At 43.5% G+C, this 21,697-nt stretch overlaps 1 protein-coding gene across 1 annotated transcript in view; it reads right to left on the minus strand.

Moving 5' to 3' along the window:
- Positions 1-546: 546 nt before the first annotated feature.
- Positions 547-21,697, minus strand: part of SMARCC1 (SWI/SNF related, matrix associated, actin dependent regulator of chromatin, subfamily c, member 1) — a gene marked incomplete at its 5' end in the record, with an annotated part of 48,019 nt that continues 26,868 nt past the window's right edge. The window contains 4 exons of the mRNA XM_009578897.1: positions 547-632; positions 2,269-2,445; positions 15,627-15,885; positions 19,722-19,856. Of these exons, the coding sequence (XP_009577192.1) occupies positions 547-632; positions 2,269-2,445; positions 15,627-15,885; positions 19,722-19,856 (657 nt within the window). The remainder of the gene's footprint in view (positions 633-2,268; positions 2,446-15,626; positions 15,886-19,721; positions 19,857-21,697) is intronic.

Raw genomic sequence — 21,697 nt, forward strand, 5'->3', positions numbered from 1 at the left:
CCTTCTGTGCTACAGCACGCCCTTGTTTTCCTTCTCTGCTCAAAACACTGGTTTGGCATCTGATCTTGATGCTTTGCTCTACCCAGAGAACCCGAAACATTAAATCACAGGTGGAGTGGGCATGTGCTACATCCTAAAGCTCAGTTAATGCCTCCACCTTAAAAGCTTGGTTTCTTTTTAACCCTCCCCAGGAGAACCCAAAGCCCAAAACACCAAGACGAAAGAAACCAGAGTCGAGCACGCTCTGAAAGGCAAGCAGACCAAAGCGTAAAGGACTTCCCACCAGCAACATGGGAGGCACTACTGGCATCTTTGATCTAAAGTTTTCCCAAAGGAATGCTAAGTATTGCCAGGTTATGAGCGGTGGGGAGAGGGGGGAAAACGATGCTGTGTATATGTGCTTGTGTACGTGTATGTATATGCACACATACACGACGGGGGCAGGCCAACGGGAGGTGAAAACCTCCCGAGGGAACAGAAGGTAACTGAGGAATTCATTTTTGGTCACCACTATGTTGCTGTAGAAGTTCCTTCTTCCTTGACTGCTTACGGAGCGGCTGAGGCCGGCGGGGCTCCTGTCGGAGGTGGGGTCACCCCTTCCGCTGGCGGAGGTGGCTGTGCAGGAGGGGGATCTGCAAAAAACCAGCAGAGAAACAGTGAGCAGGACACCAGGAGGGGCTGAACGTGGAAAAGGAACCCAACGCAAACGTCCAGATGTCTATATGCCATGGGAGACGCGGCTGTCCGAGGGGAAAGCTGCAAGGACTGGCCCCAGAAATGGCCACGACCGCGGCATCCCCATCTCTTAAGCTTCACGTGAAGCTCCACTGCACGTTTTATTCTGCCTTTCAATCACTAAGCACTGCATGTGCTCCGAAACAGGAAAAAAAATCCCTGATTTTACAGAAAAGATGACTGGCATGCAGCTCAGTAGCTGGCAAAGTTTATGTCCAAGAGCTGGAATTAGCATTTCTCATCTCCCAGCTCTGTGCTCGAGCCTTTAGATTATGGCTCTTTTCTATTTAAAATAGATGGAACAATAGACTTTATATAAACAGAGCCTGCACTTAAGCTCTGAACAGTGTATGTAGGTTAAAGTAGAGGAATCCACAGATGCAGCAAGTAGGAGGAAAGAAACGAAGGCTATAAAAGGCCAGCTTTCATGCACAGAGAGGAGATGTTAATGGAACATGACTGACTTGTTTAGTAGGGGAGAAAAAAAAAGAAATTAAGATAAGGGAAGAGAGCAAGCAGGAATACAACCTGACATAAGATATTCCCAGTGGCAGAGGCTCAGAAAAAGGGAAGGAAAACTAAGTAAAGCTAGAGCACCAGAAGAATAAGTAGCAAATGTCTGAACTAAAATAGCATCAGAATGGAGTATTTCATGCTTATGCTGGTTAACACCGATGAGTCAGTACTCCTCAGCAACTCCCTTCAGCTGAAGCCAAAATGGGATGGCTTTCCCCAATTATTTTTTGGGAGAGGTACTACAAGCAATCACAATTCCTGCCCGTCCGGTGACAGTTACGCTAAATAACATTTTTGGGGTTAAGACTGTTGCACTGAATCAGACCAACAGCTTGTCCCAGGTTGCAGCTAATATAGACAAATTTATTGAGGAATTCATGACAGAGCATCCTGCACCAGCCATACCAGCTTTTCTTTTGCTTTCTAAGTTTGGACACATTCTCACGCTCATTCAAGTAACACCCACACAGTGGCTACTGACTTCAGCTGCTTTTTTTTGGCTGGCGTAAATCAACTTCATTTTCAGAGGTGTATGTATTTATACCATGTAAGGAACATTCCCAATTTGCTTCTTCCTAATTAGGACTTCCTCTTTTTAATTTCAGTGCAAAGTTTTCTGTAGCGTATTGTTGAACTGAATTATATTCTGACCTCCACTATTTAAGGATTTAGCTCCAAGTTAATTCCTGAACCTCTACTGTGCATTCTTCCAGACTACGTCGAGGGAGGTTTTTGATGATGACCACAGAGCCTTAGTGTCATTATAAATAAAATAAGGGATGTTATAAACAAAATAAAGGACAATGGAGCATGTTTGGATGCCTAGACGGGAGACAAGCACTTAAAGCTTCAAGCACACCTCTGGCACCAGTCTTTGGCTGCCAACGTGCACAGATACTATTATTCCTGCAGCAGATAAAGGAGTTTCAACTACAATGACTTTTCCAGCAACAAGGCAAGCGACAGAAAAGCCGCACCAGGTATATTCAAAGCGTTTTCTGCTGGAGATTCACTTACACATGCCATTTGGAGCTGCTAGAGGAACACGAGGTCCAATTAGACTTCCTGACATCGGTGACATGCCAGGTGGGGGGGGACCACCACCGGCTGGATGGATGTTGGCTGACACACTTGGCATCATCCGGCCTGGCATGGGCTGTCCAGGTATCATCGAACCAGGCCCCGGCATCTGACCTGCAAGAGCAGTGAAGATCATGAGACTCACATGAAACATGGAAGTGATCAGAAGAGAAAAACAGAGTCCAGTTGTTCTCCGAGCAGCGAGAAAAAAGTCTTGTGCATGACAGCCAACTCTGTACATGCTCCAAACACCCAAGGAAATGCCTTTTCATCCCCCCAAAGTCAATACACTCCCTTCAGAAAGAACCGCGAGGCGCTTATCTCTCAAAAACATCAGCACAAGAGGCAAGTGGAAGGTAACACTCGCAGTCAAAACCCAACATTTTTAGTGAAACCCTACTAAAAAGGCATTTGATAGTAATCTAAATGAAGGCACGGGAAACAAATTGCATGAGAATAACAAGGCATCAAAGTAAGAGCACTTGATGAAAAAGAGCAGCCACAAAGCCTAATGGATTGATTTAATGGGACAACTGAAATCATATAGTTAAAAATTGGACTGTAAAGAAATTTCCACTATAAAAAAACCCCTATTCTGATGTGAGGAAGGGTTCCAATAAGTCTTCCTTACATATCAGCTCTGTAAGAGACTTATGTTTCAGCTGCATAAAGGAACTGTTAGAATCGCCCAGCTTCGGACACCTACAACTTGCTGATTGATGCTTTAAAACCTCATTTGAAGAGATTATTTTGCATAATCCAATTACATTTACTTTTACACACTTACAATATTTTAGTTAGAAAAGCAGCTATTAGGCATGGATTGTAAAAGCTTCCTTCAGAAGAGCTCATTCCACCCCAAACCCCAGGCAATTATGTGAAATAAAGTGTGATGACAGAACCCTCCAACAAAAAAAATGGTTCTGAACATACATAAAAAGCATCACAGCCACACTGGTGGTTAAAGCCAAGAAAGTGGGAGCTCTGGATTTGGGACCGAGTCAATACTTCAGCACAAACGCTATTAACTCTTATTTATGCTCAGCTTTGGAACAAGAGCTTTGAGCAATATTTTATTGATATCTGTTACTTTCATTTTCTAGGATGTCAGGAAACTGCACCAGCTCACAGGCTATTGCCTGGAACAGGCACGTTACAGCTCTTAGCAGGCATCGCTCCGGGCAGAGGTAGGACCATACAGGCCCACCAGCAAGTTAGCACAGCCTGGACGAGAGAGAGAACAGCCTCAGACAGAGCTCCATCAAAGAGGAAACAGCGGGCTCGTCTGTGCCTGAATGCTTGGGAATTTATGACCTAGAAGACTAATGATCTGCACTGTAAAATAAACCTGGTGATTAAAAGCAAACCCTGCTCTTTGGGAACTGTCACTACTTAATGCCTCTACGGAGGTCCACCAGCCATCCCAAATCCTTCTCCACCACTGCCCTTCTGCAGAAAGCTGGGGGGACCACTGAAGAGCACTCCAAGCATGCAGGAATACCTACTGAACAATAGTTAAAAAAGAAAAAACACAACACAAAGAGATGACCTTGCTCCACTTCCCTGATGTTTGGCGCCTTCGCTAACCACAGAAGTCCGCCCTGCTCAGCCATGTCCCTCCAGAAGATGCACACCTTGTATATCTAAAGCACTTGGTAGCTTGTCTAGCCCTCGGTTGCTGGTCTCTGCCTGTAGTTCCATGGTACTTTAATGGAACTCTTTGAGAAAGACAGACTTTCCTTGCAAAAAGGCAAGGCAGGATGACAGTATAAGGGAGTACTGGCTTCTGAAACCAGAGCCACTAACAGTCCCAGTGCAAAAGAATCCAACACGCCACAGCCCACTGGCTTCATACAGCCCTGGAGATCTGTGGCAGAGGTGCTGAACCACCTTAAATTCACAGGGACTCTGAAGCATGAAACCGTGAAAACACAATATTGGAGCTCCTGGTCAGGCAAGCAAGAGGTCCATGTGCCAACCTGATGCTGCCTGATCACAGGAGCAAGACTAGCATACCGGCAAGCAGCAGATAGGAAGCTCTACAGAAACCATCAGATTTCTCAGACAGAGGAAAAGACCTCTGAAAATTTATCCCTGGACACACTCCATTGCTGATCAGTGGCCTGCAGCGCACATCATGGCATTTCCATCACTATATATTAAAGAGCAGCAGCCAACCAGAAAAGCTATGTACATCTGAGCCTTTAATCCCCTCCTTTGTCCCCACTATTAACAAAATATTTTCTGCTTTGGTGATGGTGAATAGGCAGCTTTGAAGAAGCCCCTTGGAATCGTTATGCCTCCAGTCAACAGCCTAAAGAAGAAAGAAAAGGTGGGACATTTCCTAAAATTACACAAAACGCCTTTGTGGGTAACTCAAGGTGACCAAGTCCCATACACAAGAGCTCCAGTGACTGGTTTCCCTTTCGCAGACAAGTTCAGCTGTATGTTCCTCAGTGTGGCCCGTTCGCCTTGCCCTCCTCAGCAGCAAGCAGGCTGTAAGAGGACTCAAACGTTATCTCCGTCACAGAGTAACTTGGATTGGAAGGGACCTCAGGAGGTCTCTGGTCCAACCTCCTCTCAAAGCAGGGTCAGCTCTGAGGTCAGACCACGTTGCTCAAGGCTTTTTCAAGACATGACCGATCTCTAAAAGCACCAGGAATGGAGACTGCACCACCTCCCTGTACAACCTGTTTCAGTGCTTGATCCCCTTATCCTTATATCCAGTCGAAACCTCTCGTGTTCCAGCTTGTGTCTCTATTATTCCTACCACGTATCACTGAAAAGCCTGTCTCTGTCTTCTTGATGACCTCCTCATAGGTATTGCAGGGCTGCTGGTAAGTCCCTCCAAAGCCTTCTCCTCTCCGGGCTGAACAACCTCAGTTCCCTCAGCCTCTCCATGGGGAAAGTGCTCAGGCCCTTGGACTATCTTTGGTGGCGCTCAAAGTTTAATCGACACTTTTGTACTGGGGGACCCAATCCTCCAGACGTGGTCTAACAACTGCTGAGCAGAGATAATCGCATCCCTCAATCTGCTGCCTGTGCTCCTCTTCGTACAGCCTGGGACGCTGCCGGCCTCCGCCGGCTCACGCTCAGCTTGCTGCCCACCAGAACCCAAGAGGGTCTTTTCTGCAGAGCTGCTGCTTGGGGTTAGTCCTCCCAGGTACAGGGCTTTGCATTTGTCCTTCTTGAATTTCACAAGGCTTTTGTCAGTCCATTCCTCCAGCCTGCCTCAGTCCTCCTGAATGGCAGCCCTGCCCTCAAGCATATCAACGGATGATAAGCAGATAACTGAAGATTTAAGCAGATGCGGCATGAATTTACTGCTGTTGGCATCTGTTTTGGTTCAGCTCACTCTGAGATGAAGAGCGGGCAGAAAGGGCATAGCAGGCAACACGAGAACACTGTCACCGAAAGCAACAGCCAGACACAGGCTGAGGCTTAAAGACATAGTAATCTAGTAGTATTAGAAGTGGGTCAAGAGCTACAGGATCCGTGCTGTCAAGAGACAAAACGCTGTTGGGTTTGCAAACAGCCCCAAACTGCCCATTTGCAGACCCTGCAATCGGTTCTGCGCTAGTGCTGAGCTTCTACGAAACTTCAGCTTGGAGCTTCAAACATGAGCATAGCAGGTAGACAAGAAGCGAGCAGCTCTTCTGCATCCTGCAAGGCTGCCTATGGGCAGAAACCGCCTGGGGCTACGTATGAACTCGGTGTGAACAGATCAGGTCTGAAGCACAGCCTGTGGAGTACGCAGCTGCACAAGGGCAGCTGGTCAAGCTCCAGGAGTCGGGATTTTCCCCAATTCGCCGGAGACAGATGTGGGAACTTCTGACATGCCCTATGTTACATGATGACCCGTGGCACTACAGTCACAGCAGCTTGAATTTCGGTTGCTGGAAGTTCTGGGTGAAATATTAAAAAAAAAAAAAACAAACATGAAAAAAATCCTGTATCACCAGCAATCTCAGTCTACACAGAAGAAAAGGGGACTTATCTGGCCACTTCAGTAATTGATACTCTGTTCTCTTCACTTATGAAATGTTCTGACAACTTCAACTCAAAGTAGTTATTTTCCAGGAAAAAGTTATATTCTTCTGCTCCGTTTACCTGTGCAAGAAGTCCTCCAAGAGTAGCTTGTATCTTCAGTGGCTGCTTTTGCAAATACAGTCTATTCCTTAAAGCCCAGAACAGAAGAACACTGCAGGCTGGTTTTGTTTCGTAGGCAAAGGGGGAATTTGAGCATCTGCCTCACTATACTGATAGGCTGCATATTCCTGGTCAGTCTGAAATCTTCTAGTGGACTAAATAATATTTAATAGAGAAGTGGACTCAGTGTAGAGACTTAGGCGTACAACTAATGCCCATCAGGGTACTTGGGAGAAAGCCTGTATGGGGGAAGGGATGACAGCTTATTACATATCTAAGATCATAAGAGGTATGGGAAAAGCAAATAGGTAGCCTTTATTTCCTTGAATACAGAATTAAAGGTGGCCATCGAAATTCTTAGGCTGCAGGTTTAAAAACCTGCTTTCACAGAACTTAGTTACACCATGGAACACTAACAAATTTGCAGAGGGCAAGTCTATCGGTGACCATGAACAACCAGTTCAAAGCAGCCCCTAAGCACTGCGCGTCAAAATGCCCGAGGAGTATGACTGTGGAAGGCTCAATCTGTGTTCACCCTGTTTCTTACAGTCTTCACGAAGCATTTGCTATCAGATAAAAGACAGCAATGTGAACCTCTGGGCTGACCCAGTGTACACACACTCACAACCTACTCGTGAAAAGTCAAGTTTGCTGAAGAACAGAGCAACGGAGCTCACATACCAAGCTTTAACATTGGAAACTGTGTCCGGATCTAGATGAGCTCCCACAAGCGAGGTGAGCACTGCTTCCTCCTGTGTCCTCATCCTCGCACTCCTCCCATTGACTCCAGTGTTGCACTCTGAAAGGGTACTGCACAAGAAGAGCAGCCGCTTCGTACATCAAGACAACATTATTATGCTGTTAAGAACTCTGGCTTTGAGCAGATCTTTTATTTTTAATGAACTCCTATATTTTCAACGCACAAAAAAAGAAACAATTGCAGCTACAAACGTGCAGAAGCGAAGTTAGACCAGCAGAACCAGATGCAGGGCAACTCAAACTGCCGGGGGCAGAAGGGTGGCAGGGGCTGAACCTTGCCAAAACAAGAAACTGGAGAGAAAACATGGCCCAAAGACATAAAGGGCTTTGTAGCAAAAGGACAAGACATTCACAGGTATGAGGGATGTTATTCACTGGCAAAGTTAAGGTTGATGGGGGAATAAAAATGTAAAAATTGGAACAACACAGCTGTGTTTCAGAAGGAAAGCTGGGAACTGAGAAATCCCCAGCCTGGCAGCTGCCGCTTGACAGGAGCCTCAACCTCTCCAAGTGTAATTTGGCCATCTTCCTTCTCGCACCACATGCCTACAAGATTCTCTCCGCACTAATGAAGTGATTAATATTAAAAAACCTCTTCTGAAACACCTGAAGCTGGATCAGACTTACTACACAGCGAGTGGCTTCACATGAGGTCTTAGCTCTAACACCAAGCAAGTATTCCTTCAGTGAGAGAAAGGCTGTCAAACCTGCAGTAATGCAAGGATTCAGGGACTATGTTTTATATTCAAATCAACCACAGTCAAGCTAAAATCACCACTAAACAGAAATTAAATCAACTTTAAAAAGTGTTGTTTCTTCATAAATTCAAAATGTCATGACTCCAAATCTCATAATGATGCTCGTTGGGAAGCACCCTCCTACCTGAATCAAGGAGCCTGTAGAGCTTTTTTCTCTCTTAAATCTTGGAGATTTAAAAATAAGTGGCACTGCAGTTTTTCTGAAGACGCTCATAAGCTGAGAAGCTCCTCTGTGTTTGAGTACAGGGTTGGCTGCTCATTTTTTGCCTTCCTCACAAGGTATGCAACGATTTTATCTTAAAATTAGCTTAGGGTACTTGCAGAGGAACAATCCTATCACATACCAGAACTCCAAAATGCTGAAGTTGAGCAATACCCAACCAAACTGGGATTAAGCAAGAGGAAATTACTACTACTATTATGGCAAAAATGAAGTCCTATTTCTATAGAGATCATACGTTTTTCTCATTTTACAAGAGATACCGCTTCAAGACAGCAGCTCAAGCATAAAATGTGCAAGTGTGACCTACATAAGGGAGAGAGCTTAAAAACAGCAGACACAGGAAGAGATAAAGCCAAAAGGTTCAATAAAACGAGATTTAGCAGACTAAAAAAAAATCCTTTACACATTAGAGATTGTAGACATTTTCTAATGTGTGCTCTGAAGCATTCCACTATTAGCAAACCGCCAACTGCAGATCACATTACAGTGAAACGGATGAGGAACAGTTTTTAAAGGATCTCCAAGGTCTTTATCTCTATTAAATAAGCCTCCACCTCTATTAAATCAGCTACTTGAGGGGCACTGGAGTGGTAAACAGTTTTAGTATTTTTGTTTCACTGTAGCAGCTGAAGGGGCACGATGCACAAAGCTTGGAGCCGACTCAAATCCTCCTGCACACTCTCCCTGTTTACCATTCAAAGAGAAAAATCTGCAAACACAGCCAGCGCTACGTGAAGGGAGTCTCTCCTTTAGCAGCCAGGATTTCGGAGAGGGGAAAAGCAGGCTGCACTCCGACGTTCCTCTGATCTCCGCAGGGGACGTGCCTTGCTGGAATCTCGCTCTCCTACTACTGAATGAATTGTTTCAAAGTCCTGATGTGGGAACAAGCAGAGAACCACTCCCGGGAATGCCTGCTAGCTTCACTGCAGAGCAGCTCTGCAGCACGGCAAGATGTGCTCCTTCCCACCGGGAAGGGTTTTCAGAAGACCCGGAAATCTGTACTTCTAACCAACCTCCCAGACACGTCCTTTCCTTCGGCACGTCCTCCCCCGACACGCACTGCAGCAGACAATCCCATAGCCAAGAACTGTGAATAATTAACCACAATAACTCATTTAGCATCGCGTCTCGGGGGACAGGCAGAATTTCCACTTCACTTGCATTTCTGTCACTCCCCTCTGGCGTGATTCACCCGGCGCTGACGATGGAGGCATCGGCATGCTGAAGTCAGACACCTCCGAACGCCGAGGCGCACCGCGCCGGGCTCGCAGGGCCCCGACATCCACACCGCCTCCCAGCTGAGGGCTCACCATTATTTTTCTACAACAAAGCACGTACGATGGAAGATACTTTGTCGAGAAGCTGCTTAGTGTGTCACATTGCAAGGACAACCGTTCTGCAGGGCGGCACCGGTAACCTTCAAATATTAATGCATCTTCAATAATACATTCCTGTAAGGAGTTAGGAGCTGCTCAAACTTACTGGAGAAGCTCTGCGGATGTTAAGGTGACAGTACAGTGCAAGTCAATAAAATATCATCCAGCATCCTCAGAGGAATCGCTGTCCCCTGGTTGACTCTTCTTTACTATTCTAGCCCCATAATGCCTCCTGCCCGGCCAGGTTTTCATATAGTCAAGAATATATCAGCAAGCACCCAACGTGGCTTTAATATTTCTGTATGACCAACCACCCAAACACCTTGCAAACCCACAACTACGCATGTATTACGGCACTATGGACGAAGACGGCAAACCCATTTACCACCCGTATGACTTTGCTTTCCTTTTGTCTGACTGCTCCCTGCGTGTCTCCTGCCAGCAAGCTCAGTACGTGCGATGGATAAAAAAAAGTACTGACAGTTCTTAGAAAATATTTACTAAAAGGAAGTGAACCTAAAACCCTTATCTGTACCAAAAAAATCCTGGAACTGCAATCAGTCCAATAGGAAAGTAAATAGCATCCAGTAGCTCAATTTAAAACCACAAGTTTTAAATAATGAAATGCACAACACTTACTTGAAAAACCACAAGCCCAAAATTACTTACAAAACATTCTTTTGAATATTTCAACCATCAACAGAAAATTACGCAAAATATATTGGGGGAAAAGGTTATTAAAGTTGCTCATCCAGCTGTAGTGGAAAGAGTACCCTTACCTCCTTATTCCATTTCTGCTTTCGGCCAGAAATTATTTACTAGCTGAAAATCCCCCTCGAAGGGAAGAGTTAATGACAGATATTAATACATATCTCTCTTCCTCCAAGAATTTCAAGAAGTTTCTCGTATTACACACCACAAGTATCACTTGTATGGGGCACTCAGCATTTCACAGATAACCAGAATAGTGCACAAAGAAATCAATAATGTGCTTCAAATGATAAAACCAGCATGAAGGCTGGTAATACAGGAAGAAATTGGGAATTTTATTTTCCGTTCTAATTACAAGGTACAGCTTTTCACAGTGAAATTGGAATCCAATTTTATTTTTCTATTTTAAAAGTCTTCATTCCAGGGGAAAGAAGAGAACAAAATAAGCTCAGTCAAAATGAAGTTAAAATTAAAAAATCTGGGAAATGAGCTAGTAGTGGGACTTGCCTGAAATCAGTGCCCGTGCCCAAAAACGGCAACATCTGGTCATCGAGGTGACCAGAATCTCATCACACCCAGGCACCAAAGGACAAACTGAAGGCAGCCAAACTCGAAACACTTGCACTGGAGAAGCAGGCATCAAGTTAAACTGTACGTCACAGCAAACTGGTAACAGAGTTCTATTTCAACTTTTTAAACTCAAAGCTTTTTAACCATCAAGCCGTGTTGCTTGCTATGACTAGCAAAAAGGCAGTTTTCCCAGACCCAGAAAGAAAAGCCATGGGAGAAGCAGCGAAAACTTCTAAGAAGCCTCTCTGGCTGTGCGTTCCATATTGTCCAGAAAATTCTTGCTTTAAGTGGAATTCACCAACAGCTCTCCTCTCTGGAGGAGCTCTGCTGGTTTCTTGTCTTAGTTTCTCTCTCACCAAACCTGCCCGTGGGCACTGGCCTCTGGACTGATTTTAGCTCTTCCGCATGTCCCAGCAAATTCTGTGGTCCAGCAGAACCCGCGCGGCCATGCCGATGAACAGCAGCTCACTGCAAAGACTGACCCTCGACTGGAGATGTTCACCAGCTGTTTCCAGAGACTGACATCTAAGCTAAAGAACATTTTTCTGGAAAAAGCTTCACTGTTAACTTTTAGATAAGAGATCTGGCTTAACTGCTTCTGCCTCTGAATTCAGAAGAGCTGTAAGCACGATTTTTTTTTTTTTCCCTTCCATTTATAAATGCCTTTCCAGATCCTTTCATCACTCTGTTTCCTACCATCTCTTCAGCTTTCGTCACTCACTTTAAAGACATCCGACTTAGCATTTTATTCACGGTCTACTGAACCAACAGTTACACTTTTAGTCACTACTAAGGTCAGAAACCTGTTTGAAAACATCAGTGAGAACCAAGGTAAAGTCTGGAGTTAAAACCAGGCAGCTGAACAGGAAATTGTGAAGGCTATTTCCATCTCCAGCTTCCCCTCGGGGCTGTGTTTTGGAAGGTTGCCCACTGGTGCTTCTCAGTTACTGCTGAGTTGTTTTGGGATTTTTCTCTAACGCAAACTGAATGGGTCAGTTCTTCCCGCAGAGCTGTGAGACGGACCAGCAGGCAGGGACTTAGGTCTAAGTCTCCAATAACCTCTTTATACCTGAATGAAGAATTATGCCATGGTATTCATCACTGAGGTTTCTTGAAATTGGCCACCTTAGGGAAAGCAGGTTGTTATTGGAGAGAAGCTGAGGAAAGGAAGGAAAGGAAGGAAGAAAAGGAAAATGCTCCTTCCTCTTACAAAAGCATGTCAAGCTCTGCACTGGGAAGCAGTACACCAACAGCTCTCTGGAGGCAGAGGTTCATCTACAGGACCAACAGCAGCAAAAAAGAGTTTTCAGATTTCTTCTGCAAGTGTGTCTGAGCCCTCTCTAGCAGGGACTACCTCCGCTAGGTGAAATTCATCTATCCACACCCTCCAAATTTTGGCATCTCCACCAAGACTGCAGGAGCATCACTGGCAGGCACGCAGTAAGGGAACTTACAGATGCGTGGTCATTAAGGTGAAGCTCACCAGTTTGTTTCAAAGGATCCCAAATTAGCAACTGAGCAGCAAAACTTGCTGCTGATCTATGTATGTACAGGACTGCCATGAAAGTATTGGATTATTAATGCTCTAAGACTTACAAGTACAATAAATACACCACAGTTGCCCTCAGAATGTGAAAGTAAGGAAGATACGTAGGATACGACAGAAGTTCTATAGTATTTAACATTCAACATGACCAACATGATGCAATAAGGGATTATTTTTTAATGTATATAATACATGGAGGTGGGGGGTGCACCCAAAATGCAACTACTGACTGCTTCAGTGTGCCAGTAAGATTTCTGGAGACTGTAACTTCATGTCTACTGTGTGCAACTGAGATCCTTCCAGCAGAGAGTCGCCCTGTGACAATGGACCGATTTGTGAAGCAAAGTCAAACTCTGGGCATCTCAAACTACCTAAAATCAGGTCAGTTTGTGAGTCACTGTCTCTGGGGACTGAAGGATCCCGAAGTTACTATTTACACACAAGCTCCCAGGACTGGCTCAGAGTTTAAGTGTTGAACTCACTCGAGGAAACAGTGAACTTTTCCATTTTCTCTCCTTGCCCTCAAGTTATGCAAAACCCACTGTGAAGCCAAAGAGCTTTGGTACTAAGTTGTTGATTTCCCAAGCATTTCTAACAAACTTAAGGACTGCCACCGCAGAGCCTGAGGAAAAGAGACTCTTCTGTTTTCTAGGCAAGATCAGTTGGGATATGGTAGAAGAAGCAGCGGGGTTTGCCTTCAAACTCTCAGTCTTTTGAAGGGCCTCTGAACCCTCACCTTCACAAAAATATGAAACCAGTGAACTGTCAGACTAGGTAAAGGGCAAGATCCTAGTCCTATATCTCTATGGCATGAGACAGCACCAGATGCTTCAGTCGCAGGAGCCAGAAGTGCTGCGCCTCATCCATCAGTTTGCCACCCTCTAACAGGAGGGGAGGTGGTGGTGGAAAAGTCAATCTATTGACTAACTTTAATCAAATTTGAAAATGAGACATCCTGACTAATTAACACAGTACCACACTCCCCACAATATACACTGAAAGGGATCACTGGGGATATAGAGGGCCTGGATGATTATGATGGGGCTGAAGTAATAAGGTATTATGTAAACCAAGGATGTGAATATATTAGAAGTCAAGTTTTATTAGTCCCCGAGTGAATACAACAATGCATTTAATCTTGTTACATTTTCAGTCTCAATCGCAGCTTGTAAGAACTAGTCTAATCATATGCAAGGATTCCCCCCTTTAATCTGTTTGCAATTGGCCATTTTTCCATTCCACAGAATGTCTCTCCATTCTACTGCCAGGTGAATAGAACTGAGTTGTCAACACAGCGTACAATAGGCAAATTGAGCTGCAGTATTATTTGAATCTAAAAACCAGCCCATATATTATCGCACCCCCAATTCAATTTCAGCAAAAAACAAAACAGCTCCCAAAACAGTATCAGCATTAACTTTTTGTCCACAAGTGCATAATGAATCCAGGAGCTCACCGACTCTGATCCCTTTAAAAGGTGGTTAGCTTAAGCATCTAGACCACAAGACTAACTCCTGCCTTCCTCTCCAGTGAGCATGACTCTGCATCTGTTGATTGAATCAAGTTTTATTAATGTGGAGATTCATGCAGTTGGATTAGATGCCTCACATTTTCATGGTCATCTGTAAATCCTTCTAGTTTAGTACGCACTTCTGCTCTTTTCCAAACCATACACTTAACATAGGTCTTTTCCCAAGATGAAAACTCAAGCTTCTGCAGGCTTTCTCTTGCCACGTCCTATTTTGATTATGATACCCAAAACTTTTCAGCTTTTTCAGCAGCAGCGTATACAAGACCTTCCGAAATATTTTTGGCTAATAACCAGGTCTTCTTTTAGAATGGCTTTTGGTCAAGCAGTTGAAAATTGACAAAAGCTATTCTCCTTTGCTGTGGTCTAGTCAGACAATCAGGTTACTACATGTCAGGTGGTGCTATTCTATTTTAAATTATCATTTCAACAACATTTAGCAAGTACAGTAAAGCCTTCAATTCTAATTCCCATAAGCATCTTCACAGCAAAAGTACAACATTTAGTAGTCCCAATCCCCTTTAACAGTAAAAACGTTTAAGGCTGAGACTGCAAATACTGTTAGCAACTCAGTTACTTAACAGTATGGCTGTTAGTTTTGCCATTAAGCACAAATAGTTGTTTTGAATAAGTGGCAGTAATATTTTTTATGCCCAGTGGATGTTCCTCCTCCTGAGGTGAGGCACAGTCACCCAATTTCTCCATCCTTTGGTATTAGGAATATCTTCACCCTTGGAGATAGCTAAACCTCAAGAGCATAAGTCCCTTGCAATTGGGTCCAGCTGGCCCTGCTCTGAGCAGGAGGCTGGACTGGAGACTTTCAAGTGACCCTTCTGACCAACACGGTCCTGCGACTCTCATCTGCCATCAAGCACAACTGAAGGGCAGAAGCCTGAAAGCAAAGCCCCGAGTAGGGCTTAGAAACATATCAGAATCAGATGTCCTGCCAAAGGAAACTGCTTAAAGAGCTTCCTGCGTCTGCTTCTCGATCCGGTCCTCTCCTCTAAGTTTTTTTACATGGTTAGGTGTGTCATGAACTGGAGAATTTGAGGGAATGATTGTTTTTGAAGGAGCATCTCTGCTCAGATCACTAGGCATAAAAGAAGTCTAAGGAAATACAAACAAACAAGCTAAAAACATTTGAAGGTGATACTTAGTGGCAACTCCATTTTTTACTGTAGAGCTTGGCGTGACTACCTCCAAGGATGGAGACTCCACAACCTTGCTGGGCAACCTGCTCCAGGGTTTGATGACCCTCACGGGGCAGGGGGGGAAGAAAAAAGTGTGTTTTTCTGTGTCCAGATGGAACTTCACGTGTTTTAATTTGCGCCCATTGCCTCTTGCCCTGTCACTGGGTTCTACTGAGAAGAGTCTGGCGCTCTCTTTCATACCCTCCTTTTGGGTATTCATACACACTGGTAAGATACCGCCGCCCCAAACTCCATCCGCACATCTGGCACTGTCAAGCTATAAATTGAAGCTGCAGTACAAGCACAGCTCATCTTCCTAGCAAACTGTGTTTCCGCTTTATAAGCAGCGCCATTATAAACCACTACATAACACAGACCATCCATTACACCTTCTACAATTTTACCTGGCAATACCTCTTCCTCTGGTTTTACTCTTGTTATGAACGGTGATTAACATACAGGGATTTTCTCCTTCCAACTCTTACCTGGCTGTGGTGGGTGAGGTGGTGGCATTTGGTGGTGCATCATAGGGTACGGCGGGGGCTGCTGATGAGGCAGTAAGCCTGGATGTGCTGGTGCCCCGAGGGGGTTCATCCCAGGCCCACTGGAGTGCTGGTGAGACTGCTGTGGGTTTTGACTGTGCTGCTGCTCCATTTGCTGACGAGCCCTTAATTCAGCATATTTCAGCTGTTCCATGTGAAAATTCTGGCGTTCTGTCAGCAACTGTTGTCTCTGCTGCTCTAACTATGTCAAAAATACGGGAAAAAAGGCAAAGCGAAGTTAAGAACTATATATATATAAACATGTTTCTGCATATCAAACACTTATCCTATTGATATACAACTGTCTGATTTGCAGCAGGTTTTGGTACAGGGTCCAGGCCATTTTCCAGCTGGAGCAGATGAACTCATCTGGTTTTGTCCTAAAGAATCTCTCAGTAATACAACACATTACTCAATTACTCAACTACTGTGCAGAGCATTCAGCCTTAATACAATTCTAGAAGAAACTGTATGTTTTTCTCTCAATCTTCTGCATGTTGGAACAAGGGGGAACAGGAAATTAAAGAGATTTTCTAGGGCAAGACCAAAGCAGAATATGTGTGCAATAGCACGAGCTCAGTGATTACAGCCAGGATCCTACTCCGTACCTTTATTTTAAGTGTAGGACTTTGACATCATGATAGCCAGACAGCAATGACTTGCACTATTAAGAGGAGTATTATGTAAAAAAACTCATGTAATTTAGGCCGATTAACATAAAATAGGCTACTTTAATTATGAAGCCATGTAGAGAGTAAGCAAGCCCAAAAAGAAAAGACAAAAAAGCTATAGAAAATATTTCTAACTATTGGGCATTTATATGATTGATCACCGTCCTGGTTAAGGAAGCGTTTGTCATTTGACTTATTTAAGAAATCATAACGCATGTCTACATCTATTACTCTTAAGCAATTGGACACATGGATTGGTATGACTAGTTTACAAATATTTAATGAGTATTTTAACGTATACTCCATAATTTATCTGAAAAGCTGGTTGCCAAGGAGACTTCCACCTAGCAGAAGTTCTCCAAAAATCCCAAAGCTCCATCAATACTTTGTGTTAGCAGTTTTACTGCTGACAAAGCGTGGATGAAAACAGAATACTACAGAGCACGCATTCACCAGCAGAACCAGATGGGGACAGAACCTAATGAATAATACATACTCCTCATTGGGGGCTGGTTTTCTGCATGTAGGGACTACAATGTGATTATTCATGCTGCCATGACTCCTTTTTCCTTGACCAATCTGATACGTTAGCGGGAAGAACTTGATAAAATGCAGAGACACGTACACCAATGGTGTAATCGTGCATGTGTGGAAACAGATTCAGTAGGTGGCAGGGAGTTCAGAAAAGAATTAGTGCAAATGATGCGAAACAAAGGCTTAGGTAAGAAGTATGGCTACACCATACTTATCATCTTCTTTTTATACTCTTTTGTATTCCTGCTTTGCTCTCTTCATGGTACCCTATCCTGCCACAGTTTAAAAAACAGTCTTTACAAGTATCCCCAAACAGCAGGCAGTGCCTGAAAACACACCTTGTACTTCGGAAAACCAGTGAAAACTTCCCTTCTACACATTCCCTTCCCCTCAGGATGAGGGGAGAGAGTTGGACAGAGAAAAAAGGCACATAAACACAAGTTACAACACAAGCTGGTCTTAAAATTCATGCTAAGCCAACACACCTGGTTCTGTACTAGGTTCTTGTATTTGTTGTAATCATTTCAGAAGCAGGTTTATGGACACAACCTACTGCCGTAGCCCCAGATTAGCATTAAGACAACTAGTAGTAACACATTTTCTGGTGGGCAGTCTATCAATAATTTGCATTTACTCTTCAACCCTCAAAACTCAGTTAAACCTGCAGTGGCGGTCAGGCAAGAGTGAGGCTAGGCACCTTAACGAAGATCAGCATGTATCAGTCTGCCACACAACCTCCTATACAACCCAATTCATGAAATCAGCCAAATTTTTAGGTACGTAGTCATGAATACTACACTCTTGACGATCTTCAAATTTGCAACAGCATGTTTGTTGCACTGTTGCAAAGTGATTCACAATTAGAAGGCACTATTACAAGCACTTAATGTATACTCATGCAATAACCATCATTGTACTACAATTTCATCTTCAGCAAGTAACTCCTCCCTAACCAGAAATGGGTAAAGAAAGCATTTATGTGCTATTATAAATTCTGGGTCAACAAGGCTCCTAACAGTACGATCCCTGGTTAGACACAGAGTTGGCAGCACTGAAATTACTTTAGCTTAAACACTGAAGTAAATGCGTTTTGCCTAAAATCTAACACCCTCCAGTCTGCAGCACAGATTTCTTTCAACACTTACAATCGCCTTACCTTTACTATAAGAAAAAGCCAGTGCAGCAAATATGGACATATGCATAGTGTACAAAATTGCTAAGGATTTTTTTTTGCTTTCATTATTCCACTAAATATCCATAGTGACAGGTGAAAAGACCGAATTTAACTACCCTACCAGAAAGTGAAAAATCTGTATGCACATTTTTAAAAAGGAAAATGTCATATGACTCAAAATGGAAAAAAAAAACCCTGTCACTAATAGAATATACCCCCCAAAGACAGATATCTACAGAGAACCTTTTCAAAATAGTTAGGTCCATTTCTTGAGCTGCCAATCAGCGTCGGAGGCAAACACCACACTGAAATGGTTGTGGATGCTAAGCAATCTAGAAATTCTTGCTGACATTCTGCTACAACAAAAGACCACAGTTTGTCAAACTCTATCAATATGATTAATGCCAAAGTGAGGGTGTAAATTCCATTCAATTTGCACGATAGGACAAATGTGAAAACCCCTAGAATTATGAGTCAATATCTTCAACACATCCAGAGTAATTGCCTATTGACAAAAAATAAGTAAGCTACAAAACAGAAAAATAAAAAAACCTGACTGCTCTCTGATAAAAATGAAGTTTTGGGTGATCTTTACAGTAGCTGGAGAGAAACCACTTCTCTGAAAGCCTGCTGCACTATATATGAAAGAACACTTAGTAATCGATGCGTAATCCAGCCACTGACTGGCAGAGACAGCATCTCTTCCATGTTATACCCTGATTTTAGGGATACATTGCTCTCCAGTAAGGTGTCACTAATAGTGCTAAAATATAAATACAAGCCTGCTTGGGATGCATCATACATATGCTCTCTTAGTGTCATCACCGTCTTCAGCTGGCTAGACCTCAATTCAAGACCTGTGCCTTGGCTTACTGCCTCACTAGATTGAGGACAGAAACTAACTACCTTCTTGCTTAGCTTGCCCAGCTCCTCCTCCTCATCCGTAGCACTTCATCATTAGATTTGTCAGTTCAGCTTTGTTCTATTTTGATACTTTTCTGGTGCCTACGAGCAACCACCTTTTCCCATCTCCTGACATCATTGCTCCCTTCCCTTCTCTGAGCTGTTGCCCTCTCCAGCTCAGGCAAATCCCTCATCATCACAAAATGAGAAGCTGTTACTCCTGAGCACGTATCCTTCTGCTACTGCATCTCACTTTGACAACTTTCCCAAGAGCTACTGAGAATGCCCTCCAAACAAAACCTGAACTACATGCTTAAAACCAAATCTCCAGCCTAAACTGGGTCAGGAAGGCAAGGCAGACAGAGCTGGTTTCCCTTCCCTTAGGGAAGTATGGTTTCCATCCATTTCACTCTCTTTATACGGAAAAGCCATTCGTACATCAGATATCATTCATGTGACAAGGCCTATATAAAGGTTCTGGACCAATTTCACATTCATGCTTAGATGACAGAAGTACGGATTAGGAAGCAAATCTAGGATACTACCAGTTTGCTGCTTATGGTAAAGGGAAGATCTGGATAGAGGAGAGAGCTCAAACACTACTGTAGGGGGTAATTACGAATTCTAGCTGAGGCAAAAAGACCTGCATAAAGGTGAGGAACAGCTGAAGTTGCTAGTTTTCCGGCTGCTAGCATGCATAGATCTTGGCAGTGACTGATTAAATGCAGGATTTCAGATTAGTACCCTCCTACTTACTGCCTCTTTCTCTCTGTCCATAATGGTTTCCAACTCCTCAAAATGGCGAAGTTTTATCTCCAGCTTCTTCATCTGTGTTTCCACCAGAAGGGCAACCAGGGACTTGATCTTTCTTTCTTCCACTGCTGCCAGGTGCTGAGGATAAAACACAGGTTTTTGCTTTACATGCATTTCACAAAATAAAGAGCTTTAAGGGAAACAAATACGCCAACTATGCCTGCATCTAGCTTTAGCCATGCTATTCCACTTCTGGACAGAAAACAGGGCATTAGATTAACAATCTTATGCTCGGAACCAGAAGCCTTTGGAAGATTATTAAGCTTTTAATCAAACAAGTAGGTGCCAAGTTTTAATACAAGAGGTATTGTGGATGCTCAGTACTCATAAGCAATCCAGCTTTGCCTCAAAGCCTTCCGAGTGCTGTGCAACAGAGAGCACTTTCAGTGGAAATGCAAATGAGGGAGCAAGGGTACGTTGTACCGAGTCAGCGGTAGGTCATCCAAAAAGCTTTCACCAAAACACACACAGGAGGCTTTTACCTGGAACGACCCACAAAAACAGTGAGATGACTCTTGCATGCCTTTGCCATTAAAATATTTTTTTGCTCAAGTAAATGAGAAGTTATGTATCTAGTTAAGCATATTCCCATTACATGCAGCACCACACCACTAAAGCATAAGCTTTCTCAGCGCAGAAGTCCCACCTCGGGCTAGGGAGAGCTTGCAGAGTAATCTCTACACAGGTTTTAGAAGAAACTGTTAAAAAAAAATATCTCCAGTTTCCTTTTATAATCAAGTTGCATAGTATTCCTATTGCAGAAGAAAGCTGAAGGCAAAGCTGTATTTAAACTGCAAAAGCGAACTGCAGAAAAAGGCAAATAGATTCTTTACACGGCTTTAGCTTTACCCCATTTACATATACACACTTATACATGAATGATACAGGATATATATGTGTATAAAAGTGTTTCACGTTTTCCAAGTGTGAAAGGCACGTTAATGATGCCTTCTACCAGCTTTTGTTAAAAGCCTGCTGTTCAACGTGAACATACACTCAAAACACCCATCATGTGTACTGCTTGGAAGTTTCTGTATTAATGGTCAGAGGTTTCCTGACCATCGTGTCCAAGCAAAGCCCTACTGACACATCCGAGGGCTGAGGGGGAAGCAGGGTTGGCTTTGGAGAAGGGAAAGGTGAGGGCTGAGGGGAAGAAGGAAAAAAGAGAAAGCTGGACGTCATCCAGCTCAAGCTGCAAACAGAGACTCATATTTAGCAAGCTGTGCCCCAAACCTTGGCTCAGAACCGGCAGAAACACTGAGCTGGAGAAAAGAAGCCTTATAAAACTCCTAATTATAATCAGAATTTCTCAAAAACACATGATATTGTTTTCATCGCTGCTATGTTGTGTCATTTGACAGCATTCACTGCTGGTAACCCAGCAGCAATAAAGGAAATCTTCAGTAAATCTAGATAACATACATTCAAGACTCTCAGTAAGTTTAATTTTAAATCAGGTACAGTTTGAGAGAACCAGAGTCATCACCCAAGTCCCTCTAACAGCATGCCACTGTGAAATTCAGGTAGGCTATTCAGTTAAATACTGACCAGTGGTGCACACTAAAGTAACTGAATGGCTGACAGAACTAAAAAATTTAACGTCAATTAATACTGTTTAGTAGAACAAACTCGTTTGTATGAAAAGTCAGAGTGACAGAAGTACCTTTGTTGATACACACAGCCTTCTGACAACCATTTGGCCTTGCTTGATGTGTGCAATTTTAATAATGAAACCAGATTAACATAAAATCAGCAAGGCACACGATTAGGTAAAAGACAGGTCTCAAAATACACATTAGAAAGGAAATCATCATTGACGTTTTTCCTGAAGAGACCCAGAGAGACTGCTCCTGAGCCTGGCATTACCCAGGGCTTTCACATGGACAAAGAACAAGTCATTACTGACTCTGCAGTTGACA

Source organism: Fulmarus glacialis, unplaced genomic scaffold (assembly GCF_000690835.1).
Source record: "Fulmarus glacialis isolate BGI_N327 unplaced genomic scaffold, ASM69083v1 scaffold24635, whole genome shotgun sequence".
Classification (NCBI taxonomy): Eukaryota; Metazoa; Chordata; class Aves; order Procellariiformes; family Procellariidae; genus Fulmarus; species Fulmarus glacialis.